The sequence below is a fragment of the Miniopterus natalensis genome, chromosome 4 (genome assembly GCF_054644295.1).
Source record: "Miniopterus natalensis isolate mMinNat1 chromosome 4, mMinNat1.hap1, whole genome shotgun sequence".
Lineage (NCBI taxonomy): Eukaryota > Metazoa > Chordata > Mammalia > Chiroptera > Miniopteridae > Miniopterus > Miniopterus natalensis.
In genome coordinates, this window is record NC_142084.1 from 26,999,857 (window position 1) to 27,019,125 (window position 19,269).

At 36.8% G+C, this 19,269-nt stretch overlaps 1 protein-coding gene across 4 annotated transcripts in view; it reads left to right on the forward strand.

The window, feature by feature from the left end:
- Positions 1–18,645, forward strand: part of BLTP1 (bridge-like lipid transfer protein family member 1) — a 134,888-nt gene extending 116,243 nt beyond the window's left edge. For all 4 annotated transcript variants that reach the window (XM_087816473.1, XM_016203311.2, XM_016203313.2 and 1 more), the window contains 15 exons: positions 402–603; positions 1,683–1,883; positions 2,487–2,666; positions 4,631–4,768; positions 5,431–5,688; positions 6,811–6,961; positions 7,368–7,525; positions 7,643–7,835; positions 8,042–8,259; positions 10,699–10,950; positions 11,610–11,813; positions 13,217–13,411; positions 13,858–13,992; positions 14,985–15,150; positions 17,949–18,645. In XM_087816473.1, coding sequence (XP_087672599.1) covers positions 402–603; positions 1,683–1,883; positions 2,487–2,666; positions 4,631–4,768; positions 5,431–5,688; positions 6,811–6,961; positions 7,368–7,525; positions 7,643–7,835; positions 8,042–8,259; positions 10,699–10,950; positions 11,610–11,813; positions 13,217–13,411; positions 13,858–13,992; positions 14,985–15,150; positions 17,949–18,165 — 2,868 coding nt within the window. In that variant the 3' untranslated portion in view covers positions 18,166–18,645. The remainder of the gene's footprint in view (positions 1–401; positions 604–1,682; positions 1,884–2,486; positions 2,667–4,630; positions 4,769–5,430; positions 5,689–6,810; positions 6,962–7,367; positions 7,526–7,642; positions 7,836–8,041; positions 8,260–10,698; positions 10,951–11,609; positions 11,814–13,216; positions 13,412–13,857; positions 13,993–14,984; positions 15,151–17,948) is intronic.
- The last annotated feature ends 624 nt before the right edge of the window (positions 18,646–19,269 follow it).

Consider the following 19,269-nt stretch of genomic DNA (forward strand, 5'->3'; position numbering starts at 1 on the left):
GAAAATATTTAACAGGTAAGGCCTTGAGAGCTTATAAACTTTTATTAATGTAAGTCTTTTTAAATTTTAGTATAAGGGAAATTACTTCCTGTACTTGATTATGAACAAGTATAATGTGAATATAAACATCTTTAATGGTCTGAATGATCTAAATATCTAAATATTTATCACTCAGATATAGCTCCTCAAATATTTAGATTTTTAAAGATGATACCATTTTGTTAATACATTGCTTAATGTGTCATGTGTTGTTTTGTAAAAGCTAGTACATTAAACACAAAGTTTTTTTGTGTGTCAGTAAATTTTATATATGTGGACCAAAATCGAAATGTAATTTTTAGAATCCAATGTGAAATTGTTTAACCTAGAACCTTTTTTATTTTTGGCTTTCTGCACTTTAGCCCTCACAGATCAAGTTCAGCTGTTTACCAGTGTCAAGAGTAGAATGCATGCTGAAGCTGCCATCCCTGGACCTGGTGTTCTCTTCAAACCGGGGGGAACTGGAGACTTTAGGGACCTCGTGTCCTGCCGAGACTTCATCCCCTGGAGGTAATGTCACTCAGAGTGGAGCAAAGACCTCTGCAGGCAAGACAGGAACCCCAGGTATGTTTCCTTAAACATTCTTTTATCCCACCAGTATACAGCCAAGTACTATTTAATGCTCTATTCTGTTGGCCTCACATTGTTCATGTTTAAAGCAGAGTGGGAATCAGCCTGTCCACTTATGGTAAGTTTTGCCACTGAGGACACTTGGTTCTCTAAGAGAGAGATCTTTACTTTTTGCATATATTTATATATATATTTTTTGCATAGCGGTTCTTTTATTTTTTCAATTACAGTTTACATTCAATATTATTTTGTACTAGTTTCAGGTGTACAGCATAGTAGTCAGTCATATACACTACATAGTGTTCCACCGATATTTCAAGTACACACCTGTCACCGTACACAGCTATTACGATATTATTGACTGTATTCCTTGTGCTGTACTCTACATCCCCATGACTATTCTGTAACTACCAATTTGCACTTCTGAATCCCTTCACCTTTTTCACCCAGCCCCCAAGTCCCCTCTGCTCTGACAACTGTCAGTCTGATTTTTGTATCTGTGTGTCTGTTTCTATTTTGTTTGTTGGTTTATCCTGTTCTTTAAATTCCACATGTAAGAGAGATCATATGGTATTTGTCTTTCTCTGAGTCACTTATTTCACTGTGCATAATACCCTCTAGGTCCATTTGTACTGTTGCAAAAGGTGTAACTTTCTGCATTTGCTCTGTTTGCACTGTTTCTTACTGGAATGTGAACCTCAGCAGTCTGATTGGACTTGTTTACAGTTTGTCCAATTCTCCCCCTTTGCTTAAAACCCAATATTTTGTGCCTTTTCTGTGGCCTGTTCCAGTGGTGCAAAGGAGAGAAGAAACAGGAGGCCATGGAGTTGGCTAGTCATACGTATAAAGGAATGTTTCAGAGTATTCAACATGGTTGACCAACTAAATTAATTAGAAAGCACATCTAAGACCTCATTTTGTTTTCATGGATTAAATCTGTCTTTGAGTGCACATTTGAATATTTCTATTTTATTTTTAAGTCATGTTTGGTTGGCTCTTGAGACTGTGTTAGTGACAGGCATTTTTAATTTTCTGTGGCTGGTAAAGATTTTGGATGTCTGTGTTGATGGCAGGTTCGTCAGGATTGGGCAGCCCTCTTGGCAGAAGTCGGCACAGCAGCAGTCAGTCAGATCTGACCACTTCTAGCAGCAGTTCCTCTGGGCTGAGCTTCACTGCCTGCATGTCTGACTTCTCCCTCTACGTGTTTCACCCTTATGGAGCTGGAAAACAGAAGACTGCTGTTTCTGGCCTCACATCTGGGTCAGGAGGCTTAGGTACACTTAGCATGTTTGCATCTTTCTCAACTTTAGAGCACTTTTCAAGCTTTGATCTTTTCAGAAATCATGATATCTTTAATAATGGATATAAAACAAGATCAGATACTAATTTTTTCTTTTGATAATATCTATCCTGTTTCTACAAATAAGTAGAAATATGCAATAAATAATTCAGGTAAATAAATTATATAAGAATTGTAAAACTCAGAATATTTTATAAGTGATATACACAGTACGGTAATTTATTCTGATATGGGTTTATTTGGATAAGAAAGTACATTCTACAAATAGTAAATTTTTAAAGTGTGTGCATCATGTTTGTTAATTTAAAATAAGACATTATTATTATTATTACTATTAGAGAGCTTAAATTTCACTGACATTTTAAAGTGCAGATTTGCCACTTAAAATACTCATTAGAGCATTCTGCTTAAGTTTTTACCTCATTTTAAATGATTTTAATTGATGTGTTTAGTTCTAGTATTTTGGATAATTTCATGGAACTAGATAGTTGTATGTGCATGTACATGTACGCATTTATGTGTATGTACTCATGTATGTGTGTATATGTACTCACGTAGGTGTGTGTGTTTTTCAAAGGGAATGTGGATGAAGACCCCACTTCAGTCACTGGTCGAAAAGACTCACTGAGTATAAACCTTGAGTTTGTAAAAGTGAGTTTGTCTCGGATAAGGCGTTCAGGAGGTGCCTCGTTCTTTGAAAGTCAGTCTGTAAACAAGTCTGCAAGCAAAATGGACACCACACTAATAAATATATCTGGTATTCAATTTTATAGTTTTTTAATTTAAATATTATTTTCCAGAATTAAGGGGCTCCTTTTTAACAGCATTTAAGTATTACATTTATTTAATAATATGAGGCTTTTAGTGATAAAGGAGAGGAATGACAGTCCAGCCTAGTGTATGCTCTCAGTTCAAATAATCAGTGTTAGAAATATGACTTCTAGATAAATACACAGAAATATCACCTAAAGGCTAGAATGTGTGTTATTAAGTCACCTAAAACTGCTCTTCACTTCTCTACCATGAATGGGTAAAATTTCTAATTTTTAATTTGATTTTCTAATTGCAAATTCTTAAAACACTAAAGAGGAATGAGTTAAAAATGTTCCACATGCATTTAACTTTAAATACTCAAAAGCGATTTGGCCCCAGCCAGTGTGGCTCAGTTGGGTTGAGTGTTGTCCCAGGCACCAAGAGGTCTCTGGTTCAGTTTCCAGTCAGGGCACATGCCTTGGTTGCTGGCTCAGTCCCCAGTAGGGGGTGTGCAGGAGACAGGCGATCGATGTTTCTCTCCCCCTCTCCCTTCCTCTCTCTCTTTAAAAAAAATCAATAAAAACATTTTTTTTTTTTAAAGTGATCTGCCCATAGTTACAAAGCTAGTAGTACACATGCACGTGACTTGTATGCTGGGCTACAGGTAGCATTGATTTTTTGGGCAGTGAAGCCATTAGAGGTTTTTGAGAAATGGGATGACAACATTGTCCCCAGAGATAACAGACTGCATTGCACACTTAAAAATCTTTTGAGAGGATAGATCTCATCTTAAGTGTTCTGACCACACAAAAAGACAAAATTTTATATGGATTATAAAATAAACATCTATGTGTGTGTGCATATATATACATATATATAAGAAATGGGTATTTTAGAAAGAATTCATGTCAGTATGAAAAATGGGAGGGAAGATGCGTGGGGAGGCTGTTGAACTAGCAGCAGGGGCTGAAGGCTGGATGTGACAATAATGGAGAGGAGGGAATGGTGTCTAGAGAAAGAAGAGAATCCATAAGCTTGGAGACAGAGTTTGTGCAGAGCAGCAGAGACAGGATGCTTCACAATTTCAGCCTAGGTGACAGAAGGGACAGAGGTCACTAACCTAGGTAGAAAATGAAAAAGGAAGTGCCTCCAGGGCATTTAAGTGGAAGGGTGGGGTAGGAGCTGCTGATGGGCGTGGCTTTGGGAGACCTGGGTGGGAAAACCCTCCAGAGGCCCAGAGGAATAAGGAGGGCAGAGCCGGAGCTGCATTCGCTCCCTGCACAGCAGTGACCACTGACCAGTCCTGCTCTATCTAGAGCAGGAGTGGGGAACATCCTGTCTGCAGAATACAGCCCTCAAAATCATTTGGTCTGGCCATGTCAAGGCAACTGCAGGCAGGACTTGAAATTCAGTAAATCTAGGAGCTTTTTTCATAGCTGATTTTTAAGTTGATAATTTTGTATGGCCTGCAGATTATGTTTATAAATATCCAAATGGCCCTTGGCAGAAAATAGGTTCCCCACCCCTGGTCTAGAGGAAAGCAGCAGTTTCTCCACAGTGCTACTTAATTTGCAGCCACTTTTGAGGAAGTGTGTATCCCAGCTCATCCCATGATTCATTTGCCATATTTGAAAAAAAGCCCTCTGTTCAAGTTGAAAGCTGTCCATAAGACCGGCCTTTAGAACCTCTCTGAGAATTTCATGATAAAGTGATAATTCCAGCTTGCCTTCACCTTAACAAAGGAATGGAACTAAAGGGTTAGAAACCACTATTTTTCTCTTTTGTGGAAGGAACACAGTATCCCTTACTAATCATGCTGTGCAACTTACTCAGGTATTTCATGAATTGTAACACTTATAATTCAGTTGTGTAATACCATGCCATATTATACAATGTGAAAATATTAAGGGTTTTGGAAATCTGTTCTAACAAATTTTCTTTATTTCTGTTCTAAATTTTCTTTATCAGCTGTTTGTGACATAGGTTCTGCTTCCTTTAAATATGATATGCGCCGGCTCAGTGAAATTCTGGCATTTCCAAGAGCGTGGTATAGGAGAAGTATCGCAAGACGACTCTTTCTTGGAGACCAAACTATAAATTTGCCAAGTAAGCTTGTTAAGTAATTAGAATTATACTTGGGTTGCTTTTAATTTTGGTTGCAATAGTAACAAGACCCAAAGTAACACAAACTTGGTAAGTTGTGCCATGCAGCTCATTCCCTCATTCAACAAGCGTCTGCTGAGCCCCTCTAGTGTGCTAAACCTGGGAATGCATGAGCATGGTGGCTCACAGAAAGCTTGCTCTCTCAGACACTACATTCTGCTGACTTTTGTTTTACAACGATTACTTTGTAATCGTTGTAAAATCTAGAAATGCAGAAATACATGTAACCAAGTTAAAATCGTGGTTAGTTAAGCATGGAAAATAGAAAGTGTTGGGGACATGCTACCATATTGCCTGCATTTTCCCCCAGGGTCTTAGATATTGTGTAAGTGAAAGATAGAGTTAGCATGGTACAATCCAAAGTATACGAAACCTGTTCTTGGTCTATTCCTTCATAGTACCTCTCCAGCTATTCTCATAGTGTTTCTGAGAAAAATAAACTAGCGAGCTGGAATGTGCTTTGCAAACTAAACTTCTGCACATTTGTCAAATAGGGAACTAGAAGAAGTGTGTAATGTGATTAGAAGTGGTAGAGTGGTGAAATTTATTATTTTATAACATGCCGATTTTACCATGAATTGTATTTGTTTCTACTTTTCTGTTAGCATCTGGCCCAGGGACACCTGATTCCATCGAAGGGGTGAGCCAACATCTTTCTCCGGAATCATCGAGGAAAGCTTACTGCAGGACCTGGGAGCAGCCAAGTCAGTCAGCCTCCTTCACCCACATGCCTCAGTCACCCAACGTGTTCACTGAGCACATGACAAACAGCACCATGTCACCAGGGACAGCTGCACAGAGCCTGAAGTCCCCGGCTTCCATAAGATCCAGGAGTGTATCAGATTCTTCAGTTCCTCGAAGAGGTAACACTGCTTTGTTATCAGTGGTCTTCCAATGCCCCTAAGATAAGAACCTTAATTAGTTACTCCCAGATTTCTGCCCCACCTTCGGGGAGATAGACTTTTGCAGGTTTTTATGGAAGATGGTGGAAGTTGTGTGTGGGGCGGGGCACCCAAACCAAACCAAACAGTAAACACTTCAAAGTATCTGTCAGCAGAAGAAACAGCTGGGTTGCTCGGTGCTTTGAAAAGGGGTAGGCAGAGAGGAGAGAGCACATTGTTAGTGTGCTCCAAATGGTACAGTTATTTTTTTAAATTGTTTCCAATTACAGTTTACACTCAATATTATTTTGTATTGGTTTCAGGTGTACAACATAGTGATCAGACAATCATATACTTTACAGTGTTCCCCTGATAATTTACAATACGCACCTGGCACCATGTGTAGTTATTACAGTATTATTGACTATATTCCCTGTGCTGTACTTTATATCCCCATGACTACTCGTAACTACCGATCTGTGCTTCGCAATGTACCGATATTTTTAGAAGCAAACCAAACTTACAATGTTGTAAAAGATGTTTGATATTGAAAAAGTTAATCTTTGTATTCACTCAGCCATTCTTTCATCCACACATGGTTTTTGAACTCCTATGTGCTCAGCACTCTACTCGTGTCTGAATATATAAAAATGAGTGATAGAGTTCATGTCACAGGGTAAGATTAGAGTATAATGAGCAAATGCAGGACTCAAGATGTGCGTGAGTCTATAAGACACAAAAGATAGGCACACTCCCTGTGCATCTCAGAGCAGTCCCTGCCTTCAGGTCCTCTGTTTGCCAGTAGGGATTTCTTCCTCTGTTGAGAACCCAGGGTGATGAACGATCTGTGCTGTTCTACTCTGTGCACCCTGGAACTTCCTCCTGTAACGAGGAACTCATACAGAACTCTATAAGCTTTTAGTAAGTGTGGCTGCCAGCACCTGCTAAACAGTCAGTAAATGGTAACTCTTTTAGAGGCAGTATGACAGCTATTTAATGTTCAGCTATAATACAAGAATATCATATTTCAGCTTTTGGCTTATAGTGGTAAGAATAGTTTTTGCTTTGTGTGAACAAATATGCATTTGATTTTTCTGTTTTTAGATTCACTTTCAAAAACATCAACTCCTTTTAACAAATCAAACAAAGCAGCAAGTCAGCAAGGGACCCCGTGGGAAACGCTTGTCGTGTTTGCTATCAACTTGAAGCAATTAAACGTCCAAATGAATATGAGTAATGTAATGGGAAATACAACGTAAGCTCTTTAGATACAAAGAAAATATATTTAATCATTAGTTGTAATTTTTCTTATAGTGTATTAAAGCAATTCAAAACCTTTTTCTAATGCTGAAATGTTTGATAAGGTGAAAACAGTAGATAAAATATATTAAATTGCTTTATCCTGAAAATTGCTTAATCTGATCCTAAAGATACTAAAATATAAAACATGAAATATATGTTCTAAAAAGAAAGAAAATTATAAGTAAAGCTGCACAATTTTCTAGCTAAGCAGAAAGCCTCCTCATAAATTTTAATAATTAAACATTTACTGTTTTTTATAATAAACTTAAAAAAAAACTCTTTTGAAATCACCTAACTCTTGTTTTAATTTATGACCCTGGATGCCATATGTCTAATTAATAACCTTTTTCTTTTTTCAGTTGGACAACAAGTGGTTTGAAGAGCCAGGGCCGCCTGTCAGTAGGAAGTAACCGCGACAGAGAGATCAGCATGTCTGTTGGGCTTGGAAGATCCCAATTAGACTCTAAGGGAGGGGTCGTTGGAGGGACCATTGATGTCAATGCCCTGGAGATGGTTGGTATGTTGAAATTTTACAACAACTGAAAAATATCCATATTGGAAAAAAACTTTTAAAAAACTTACTTTGATGAGTTTTTCCATTTGGCATTACTGTAAAAAGTAATTGTTATTTCAGCTCATATTTCTGAACACCCGAATCAGCAGCCCAGTCACAAAATTCAAATCACTATGGGCTCCACTGAGGCCCGGGTGGACTACATGGGCTCCAGCATCCTCATGGGCATCTTCAGCAACGCTGACCTCAAGCTGCAGGACGAGTGGAAGGTGAATCTGTGCAGTGCCCTGGATTCGAGCATAAGTGATAAAAGGTATTCAGGAAATGGGACTTTGCATGACTGCTCTGAACATATTTTCTGTCATCCAGTGAGAAAACACAAGCAAATCATTTTGTTGCAAAATGATTTTATGTTATGCAATTAATGTGTGAAAAAGCTGGGTGGGGAAGAGACTTTTTCTTATACTTTTAAACTGTTTTCTATAAGCTATATGATAAAGACTCTGTTTTACATTCTAGTGAAATTTTTGTCCATGGAGATTTGAAGTGGGATATTTTCCAAGTAATGATATCAAGATCAACCACACCAGACCTGATAAAAATAGGAATGAAGCTCCAGGAATTTTTCACGCAACAGTTTGACACCAGCAAACGAGCTCTGTCTACCTGGGGACCAGTTCCTTATCTTCCACCTAAGACAGTGACGAATAACCTAGAGAAAAGTTCACAAGAGCAGTGTAAGAATTAGAACTAAGGCTTTGTATGTGCTGATCTCTCAATGAATGTGTTGCAACCTTCATTTAAAGTCATATAGTAACTATATGCCATACTTATAGCAATCCATATGCTCTTCTTCAGTTCACTCAGCAACGTATGATTCCCACCCTCCAGTGGGCCTCGAGGCCATCATTTGAGAAGTCACCATTTTTATCTCCTCCCTTGCCACTGCTCATCTAAACCATCCGTATACCACATTCCTGAATACTAATTATGACAATACCATGTTCTGCTTAAGGGCATGGGCTGTGGAATCAGAATGTCTGAGTTTGAATTTATTAGCTGTGCCCGATTAGGCAGATTATTATTTCCACTCAGTAGTTCAATCAGCAAATACTTATTAAACATCGTTGTGTGCTTAAGCACTGTTTTAGGCATAGATCTAGTGGGCAAAGTTCCTAGCCTCATGAAGTTTACATTCTAGTGGGAGAGACAGACCATATAAGTAAGTTATTAACTAAAATGCAAGACAGTTTCAGGTAGAGAGAGGTGCTGAGAAGAGGAATGAAGCAGAGGAAGGAAATAGAGAACAAGTATGTGAGGATGGGTATTTTAGAAGGGGGCTCAGGGAAACCTTTTCTCAAGTGAAAGATCTAGGCCGAGGGCTGGGGGAAGAGTGTTCCAGGGACAGGGGCTCATGGAGAGTGCAGAGGTCCCACAGCAGGAGGAAATTTGCTTTGAGGGTCATAAAGATGGTCACTGTGTGGAACAGTGAGCAAGTAGGAAAATGTTGGACCTCAACTCAGGCCACAGATAAGAGTTTTAATATGATGGGTAGCTATTGGAGATTTTCAAACAGATTTGATATTACTTAACTTTTTCTCAAAGTATTCCTTTGTAAAGCATCACTCTGGCTGCTGTGTGGAGAATAGACTACAAATGGTTAAGGAGGGAAGTAAGGAGAGCAAGTGTAGTAATTACCATCATTATACACATACTTACATTACCATAGTAAAGAGGTGCTGCAGGAGTTCAGATTACAGGTTATGGTAGCTTTAACTAGGGTGATAGGGGAAAAAGTGGCAAAAAGTTGTTAGAGTCAGGATAATTTTTAATAACTTTTTATTATCACAGAAGCAATACTTGTACATTGAAAAAAACTAACAAATACATACAAGCAAAAATAAAAGCATCCCATTCCATCTAAAAATGATCCCTGTTGAACACCTGAGAGCATGTACCTTCAGATATTTTTCTGTGCACCTATATATGTTTGTGTACTTTTTACAAAAATATTGTTCATACTTTTCCACTCAACAATCTCCCACTTTCCTTTTTGCTAATTTATTTCCTCTAGCTTGTGACCATATTCCACAACTGACCTAAAATTATGCTAAAACCTATGCTAACCAGTATATCCCATTCAAGATCACAGGTCAGATCCTTTATTCTCTTTCAATTCAGCATAGTCCTTTCTTAATGACCTGACTTATTTGAGAGGATTGGCCAATTGTCCTGCACAATGTCCTGCCTTCTACATAGTTTTCACTTGCTTCCTTGTGGTTCCATTTTTCTTGTTCCTCTAGTCCCTGTATTTCCTTTAAACTAGAATTGGTATCAGGCATATATAAACAGAGGGGAGTTTTCCCAAAATGCCTGGCCTGGATTCTTTAAAAAGTCCTTGTCATGGAAAACAGACAAGCTTAGGGAATTGTTTTAGATTAAAGGAAACTAAAGAGACATGCCAACTAAATACAACACATGACCCCTGGTTGGATCTGGAATCGGAGCTGTGGAAAACAGCCAAAAGGACATTACTGGAATAAGTGGGAAATATAAAGGAATGCTTCTCAAACTTGACCAGGCATCTGAAATACCTGGAGGTCTTATTCAGATGCAGATTCTGATACATAGGTGTGGGGTGGACATAAGAGTCTGCATTTTGAACATGTTCTGAGTGATGCTGATGGTTCTCAGACCTCACTTTTGAGTAGCCAGGTTACAAAAGAGTAAAAAAAAGAAAATGTACTTAAAATCAGGGGGTCTGCATTTGATTTCTAGTCTTCTAGTCGCTAGTTTACTTAACCCCTCCTCTGCTTCACTTGAACAGGGTCCAGGTGAAATACCTAGTTTACAGAGTTTACTGTGAGAACTGTATAAAATGTCATGCAAGCATTTGTAAATTATTACAACAGTGTTAGTTGCAATTATTATTAGCAAGTTACTACTTTCCTTAGTTGTATCCATCCCTATACTTTCCTTAGTTGTATCCATCCCTTTCCTGAGACTGTATGTTTATTGGCTTCTGCTTAATGTTAACCAGGGTTGGGTGGTTTTCATCCCTTATCCAAGTCACTGCAGCTGCAGAAAGGAGCCCTGCTGCCCCAGCTCCCTGGCATTACCCTTGAGGCTGTGCCTGTGGAAGATACCCAGGACAAGCCTGTTTGGTTCTCTTGCAGTGCTGGATGCCGCACACCATCGACACTGGCCTGGAGTACTGAAGGTGGTGTCAGGATGCCACATATCCTTATTCCAGATTCCGTTACCAGAAGATGGAATGCAGTTTGGAGGATCGATGAGCTTACATGGAAATCACATGACACTAGCTTGTTTCCATGGTCCAAATTTCCGTTCAAAATCCTGGGCCCTTTTTCACTTAGAAGAACCAAACATTGCTTTTTGGACCGAAGCTCAGAAGATCTGGGAGGATGGTAAACTGAGACATTTCAAGCTTTTACTCTTTCCATCTTCTGATGTGATAATACATGGCAGATTAATTTTTCTTTCTCATATCTTTTGTCTGTTTTCTATCATAACATTTCTGAAGTCCATTCTATTATCATGTACCTGACATGTCAAGGAGTTCACTGCCAATGAATCAGTCTATAAAGTCTGGGACGTGGTAAAGGACTTATTTCTGGACTTGCCATCTACTCTGTTTCTTGCTTAGGCAATTAAATTTTCTGCGGCTAAGGCTGATCATACTCATAATAGTAGTTATTGTCAATATTTCTTACATAAACATGAACAGAAGAGACACAGTGGCAGTGTAAGGAGATGATCTGCCATTAAGACTGTACCATAAGACTTTGATGGGCAAGGCTCTGCTTTTACCCCAGTTTACAGTGATAGATCCAATTCCTTTCAGCTTGAATTTCTTATTCAGTGGTTTCTTAATGATGACCAAAAAAAAAATGATTGGTACTCTTCATCTTACTGGGGATAAATCCAGTTATAACTAAAGAAAGAAAAATTGTGATTTTTTCCCCTCAGTTATTTACACATTTTCACAACAATCTGTTGCTCTAAGCACAACTATTTTCTTGCATCTTAATATAGTTTGATACATTAAGAAACTTTTTTCCTCTAGGCTCTAGTGATCATTCTACATATGTTGTACAAACATTGGATTTTCATCTGGGCCATAATACCATGGTTACCAAACCGTGTGGTGCTTTGGAAAGTCCTATGGCAACAATAACCAAGATAACAAGGCGTCGCCATGAAAACCCACCCCATGGAGTAGCGAGTGTGAAAGAATGGTTCCATTATGTTACAGCCACAAGAAATGAAGGTTAAAAGTTTTATTTTTTTGGAGCTTTTTATTTTGTTTTTTCTATTTTGGATTCTGTGGACTGTTTAGAATTTAAGTAGGGGGAGAATTTTCATTTCTCCAATTAAACAAGTTTCATTTTACTCCTGCTGACATAAGTAGCAATATTAGTGCATGGTTTCACCACCACCCCGGTGATGCAACATATCACAGACTTAAATTACTTTAGATGTAATTGAAAACATTCAAAATAAAATTGGCTTAAATATATGAAATTAAGTTTACTTTATGATTATTAGAAAAATATTTTCCTACTAATGCTAAACATTGGAGGCTTGTGAGAGTTATTACACAACTAAGTAATAGAGTGCCACAAACTTAAGGTTCTGGAAGTATGAAATAAAATGAAACTAAATATTGTTCCTATGAGTTCATAATTAAAGAGAGTGGTTTTGATGAATTTTTTTCATTTGATTTGATTCATCAGTCTTGTATAATGTGGTCATGAAAATTTTTATTTTGTGGTTTTATGTTCAAGTTTACTGCTTTTACAATAATTTCATTTGTATTAGAAAGCTGACTAGATTGAGACGTGTTAAGACTTGAATGTTTTATTTAAAAGTGTCTTTTCAAAATGGGAAGGATGATGACCTGGGCCTGTGGAACACAGTTACTATGGAATAGGCAACCCCAGGGATTCAAAACTGTTCTGAGAACGGAGGATAAGGACGCAAATTAGGAGAGTAGGCGGGTATTGGCTGTCCTGCCTTCCGGTACGGGGGAGGGGGTCTTTTTCGGCTGGGATTCTAAGGAGGGGCTGTTAGGATACTAAGCTGCTACCTGTGTAACTAGAAAAGTGCTAATTTCATAAGACAACCATAATCATAGCACATGTTGCGGAAAATCAGGACTTCGACCTGATTTCAAGATCAGGATCATATTTAATCACAGATTCTGTAAGAGGGAAGGATTCAGTGTATGGAGATTAATGAAACTCTTAAATTCAGACATGAATTCAGTTGAGAATAATATTCATTTTAAAGTTCAAGAAGCAAAAAAAAAAAAAATGGACTGAATTATTGGATTTATCCAAACCATCTTATAAAGCTTCAGTCTTGAGAATAGTGATATATATCACTACTTATGTATGTGTATTTATGTATATGCAAATATAAATCACTACATATAAACATAGCCCTATATTTATTTATATAAATATGTCTATACCCCTGTCTACATATATAGAGATATATAACTATTCTCAAGATCACAGCTTATATATGGCTCTATTTTTCAAATGTGAGTTTATTTTCCAACTTTTGAAATGATAAAAGTTCTTGTATCATAGTGTCATGAAAGCTATAGGCTTATCAATGCCTGTTGATTTAATTTGATTCTTACTGTCTTTATTATTGCGCATGTAGAGCTAAACCTACTTCGTAATGTTGATGCTAATAACACCGAGAATAGCACTACGGTGAAGAATTCCAGTTTGTTGAGTGGATTCAGAGGAGGTTCTAGCTACAATCATGAAACAGAGACTATCTTTGCATTACCAAGGATGCAGCTTGACTTTAAATCCATTCATGTTCAAGAACCACAAGAACCTTCATTACAGGGTATGTGGAAAAACAACCCTTAGTTTTTGACTAAGAAAATTCTAAAGGAACTCCAAACTACTGTTTTCCCACAGGTTATTTGTGCAATATTAATATAATCTGATTATATAATTATACAATTATATAACATAAAGTGATTTCCTGAGTCAAAATTATTTTCTTACCAGCCACGTGACATGTGGCAAATAATTTAATCCACTTGTCCCTCTTTCTCCTCAGTAAAATGGAGGATAATAAGAGGTTCAGAGCGTTTTTATGAGGAATAAATGACATATAAAGTGCTCAGTAAACCATCATCATTCTGTGAATCACATACAGAAATACTCATTTCTCAATTGTTGCCTTTTAGTGGATGCATTTACACAGACCCATGTAAATCCCTTAACAGGAAGAGAAAGGGATTTATTTCATGAAATCTTAACTATTAAAGAACTTTGCCTTTGCAGATGCCAGCCTGAAGCCGAAGGTAGAATGTAGTGTGGTGACAGAGTTCACTGACCACATTTGTGTGACTATGGATGCTGAGCTCATCATGTTTCTCCATGATTTAGTGTCGGCTTATCTTAAAGAGAAAGAAAAAGGTGGGTGGCATATTCTTGTTTTGGGGGTTGTGTTTTATCTTTCAAGCTTCAGGAAAGGCAGCTGTCTGCCATTTATATGGACTTTTAATGGTCTAATGATAAATTAGCAGAATGTGTCTCCTTCCTTTATGAGTTGCAAATATCAATAAATAAATGAAATGAAAAGAAATAACCTATTAGTAAGACTGTGTAACAGACTGGGTGTCTGCTAGACACACACAACACTCTTTCTAACCATGCCTCACATTGAATGTATTTTGTACTTTACAAACTGTTACCACATATGTACATTATCAGGCCTTATAGGAGATTCTCACAAAGTAGGAAAAGAAAACCTCGTTGAAGAAATATGACTAGTCAAGTGAAATGACTAAAGAAACAACTATGTAATAAAAGGAGCATGTCACCTATTATTTATGATCACTAATTTAGAAAGACTCCATCTTTCATAAAAGATTTGCATGTTTGCTATATGGAGTGAAAAGGTTGCTTATGTAAACAGCTTCTAAGGTAGTACCACTGTTCAAATATATGTATCACCATTAACATACTAGAACCACTGAGTTGTACACATTAAATGAATGGGTTTTATTGTGAATTATATCTCAATAAAGCTGTTAAAATAAGTCATTCACCTATAGCTGTTCTTTAGGAAACCTACAACCGTCAAGTCCAGTGCCCTAGGCCTGCTAATCACATAAATGTCAGCATTCTTTACCATTAGTTTTAGGCCCACAAATATATGTAAAACACATGCTATTACTAAAAAATAAACTATGACATTATTTCTAATTGTAAGATAATGCAGTAACTTTGATACTGGCTTTTTATAGGCAATACTTATTATTGGCACTTATTAAGGCTTATTTTAAAATATTACTTTTTAAGAAATGTAATTAAATGAGGAATGGAAATTATCCTGTTCATATAGTGATTTAAAATAAACTTAAAAGATATATATTTGCAATATTAATCTATTATTTTCATCATAGCCATTTTTCCACCTCGGATTTTATCTACTCGACCAGGACAGAAAAGTCCAATCGTTATACATGATGACAACTCCTCTGACAAAGACAGAGAAGACAGCATCACTTACACCACTGTGGATTGGAGAGATTTTATGTGCAACACGTGGCATCTAGAGCCTACTCTTAGGTAAATAGTGGGTATATATATTTACCTATATTCTATGGGATTATCAGGAGAAAAAGTTATAAATTATGTATTAGGTTATTAAATATTTTTTACTGAAAAATATATTTGGAAGCTATAACCTCAACAACGTCTGACTGCTGTTTTTGCTGTTTCTTTCTGCTTTTGCAAGTGTTCTAGACAAGGCAGAAGCACAGACACTGGGAACAGCTCAGCGCTGGTTAGCTGTCCACTATGTGACATTCTGTCAATTAATCACTAAAATGTGAGAATAACTCTTACTTCCATAGTGGCTATTATTTTTTCACCGTCTCACCAAGATGTTATTTTCAGGTGCTTGAGGTAGCTACAATAAACTTTTGTTACTTAGTTTGGGAAGATTCAGTAGAAGTCATACATCATTAAGGAACTGTACAGTTTCTCACATACATCATGACAATGTAATAGAACAGAGCAGTCACAGTGTCCTTTTGTTTACACAGGAAGCAATATAAAATCATCCCTGAAATGTGGAATTTAGTGCTGTCAGATTCTAGTTCCTTTACTGAGTCATGTTCTACTATAATCATGATCCCAATTACATCAGCTTGTTTTCACATCGTAATTTCGAAAGTATTTTCTAATTTTAATTATAATTGCTGCTATAACCAGCAGTACTTGCTTTGTATGTCCTTGTTTGTGATTAACACTCACAACCTTCCTATTATTTTCCCCTTTCCTCTCATCTGCTTTGTTAATCAAATTATCACTGTCTGATTCATGGAATAATGGTATCAAAAAAAGTCTATCACACTCGACCCTGCAGAATGACACAGATTTCATTTAGATAAGGTCATTATTCAGACATACTTATACCAAAATAATTCCAAACTAACAAAATCTCCATTATACAGTGGACTCCTGTATAAACAGAAAGTGACTTTGTGTTAGTAATTTGTATTCAGCAAAATTTGTTGTAACCAAATCAACAAAACACTTTGGTATTAATAGCACATAAACACATGAGAAATAGTAACAGTGTCAGTACTTAGGAAAAATATTAAAATATTGCAAAGGTCCTAATACAGAAAACTATTTAGAAAATCTGTTTTGTATTTGTAAATCTAAATAAATATAATGGACTAGTTAAGTCATCCCCTAAGGTTGGTAAGTTGATTCTGTGACTTTAAGGGAAACAATATATAATGAAGACCATTTTACCATAGGCTACTTGATATAAACAAGAGTTAATTAAGTTCCTACAAGTTATAACAAAATGGTGTTATTCAAGGACCTGTTGTATCTTTTAATTTAAAATGAGGATAAAATAGTTAAATTTGCCATAAATATAATCCTTACTTTAGCACACTACCATGAGACTAAATATGGTGTAGTAGTGGATAGCATGGTTAAGAGTGGTGGCTCTAAGCCCTGTTTTCTGGTTAAGTGACATTGCCTGAAGGACCTAATAACCACCCTCTGCCTCAGTTACCTCATAAGAAAAATTTAGAAAATGGTATTACCTACCTTGTAGGGTTGTTACAATGGTTAAATAAGTTAGTTAACACAAAATGCTTGTAACTGTTAAGAGTTTTAGCAGATCAGTGCTTATTACTGCCCTTTCCCCTAACTGAAATAGTGGGAGAGAGGCAGCTAGAAATCAAATTGACAATTTTAATACTGATAACGCTGGTGACAGAGAATGTGGTTTAGAGGTCTGGCACCAGTGGCTTTCTAATAGAGTCCAGATTTGGACTCACCTGCAGGGTCCCAGTGCTGCAGAGCTCAAAGGGGGCAGGGCTGGAGTTGTACAGTCAGCAGCACTGTGTACTTACCTAGCTACAGGCAGCCATGAACTGTCTTGGGCTCACCTATTTAGAGACCTATCCTTGAAAAACCTATGGCATAAAGGACCAAAATGAATGGTTCCTAAGAGAAGGTACGGAAGAGGGTACTAAACCATACTAATCAGTTCCTCCATTAATTTGCCAATCAGATAAATCATCAGTAAGGGGCAGACAGAGGCCAGGAGTGTTTCGCTGATGGCTGTTCCTCTGTATGGAAAGAAATACCAATAGGAAGAAAATGGTTCTTCCTTCAAACATGTTTAGCACACAGCAAACACTATATTTTATGCTCCCCTCCCCCCACCATTGTGCCACATATTTGAACTTGTCTTTTTTCAGCTTTATTGAGGTGTAACTGGCAAAACAGAAAGATATTTTAAGTGTATGACATCCTGACTTGATATGCATATACATCTGAAAGGATTTCCCCCACCAAGTTTATTAACATCTTTTAGAATGAACTAAATGTCCTTTAAATGTGTCACATGACTGTAACTTTAGGCTTAAAATAATCAGAATGAAATTCACTAAACTCCACTACTGTGTGTATGCTTATCAAGGATACTTATAGCCCGGCCGGGCGTGGCTCAGCGGTTGAGCATCGACCTGAAATCCAGGCGATCAGGGTTCGATTCCCGGTCAGGGCACATACCCAGGTTGCAGGCTCGATCAACAACTCTCTCATCATTGATGTTTCTGTCTCTCTCTCCCTCTCCTTTCCTCTCTCTAAAATCAATTAAAAATAATAATAATAAATTTAAAAAAAAACTTTTTAAAAAAAAAAGGATACTTATAATCACACATTTTTTTAATGCTATTATAGTGAATCCAAGAATTGTAGGTTAGATTACTCAAATGGACCCACTGAAAATATTTTGTCTTGAGCACATTATGGAGGCTTAGTGATGTGCTTAACTTTCTGTCAGGACTGGGCTGGGACACTGTACTCCTAATTATTATTTATAATTATTTTAGATTAATTTCTTGGACTGGAAGAAAGATTGATCCAGTAGGCGTTGATTATATTCTTCAAAAATTGGGCTTTCATCATGCCAGGACTACTATTCCTAAATGGCTTCAAAGAGGAGTCATGGACCCACTGGACAAGGTTCTGTCAGTTCTTATCAAAAAACTCGGTACTGCACTACAGGATGAGAAGGAGAAGAAAGGAAAAGACAAAGAAGAACACTAAAAAGTAACTTGATCTGTGAACAAATTATGATTTTGTGTCCGTTAAGTTTTATTACACTGGAGTGGTTTTTTGTATATTAAAATTATTTTAAATGTAACTTTAAAATAATTCTAATTTTGTTCTAGTTCCACCATTCTGTATACAGTGAAGTATATTGCATGATAATGTAAATTTTGTGAAAAACTAGATTAAAATATATACATCTACTCAGTAGGATTTATAATTGTTATGTGCAATATGATTCCTGCATCTTAAAATATTTTCAGAATAACTGTGAATTGCCTTTATTGGCCATACTTTTTGAAAGAAACTTGTTCATAATGTGATTTTTTTGGTCATTAATTGTTTTTTCTTTTTTTAAATGTAGACTTGTATAAATACCTATTTGTATATAGTTTGAGTACTTGTGATATGATTAAATACCACTAAAATATTGTTTGTAACTATTATAATAAAGTCACAATAATTGGTTTCAATCTATAGTTGTTTTTGAGCCTTTTTTTCCTTTGACAGCTAATTTTTATAATAGATGACCACTCTGTGTTAGTTATTAAATGTTTTCATAGAAGATAATACTTACAAAAATGAAATCTGTATAAAAATTAGCTGAAGGAGGATGCAGTCAGAGAGAGGATAGCAGACATTTCAGAGATACTAGGTATTATTCTATTTCTTAAGCTAGTGATCAACACATAGCTGTTTGTTTTTATTATAGTATATTCTTTAAAAAATATATATCTTTATTGATTTCAGAGAGAGAGGAAGGGAGAGGGAGAGATAGAAACATCAATGATGAGAGAGTTATTGATCGGCAGCCTCCTGCACGCCCCCAATTGGGGATCAAGCCCGCAACCTGGACATGTGCCCTGACTGGGAATTGAACTGCCATGTCCTGGATCTTAAGTTGATGCTCAACCACTGAGCCAGGCCCAGCCGGGCTATAGTGTATTCTTTATGTACATGTTTATATGTATTCTTTCACGCATATGAAGGTAGCTGTATAATGTAGATGCATTAGTATAATAAAAAGATTTTAAAAGAATAGCCAAATCTAAAATAATATTCAAAAGTAGCATTAATACACTTGTTTTAATCCTCACCCGA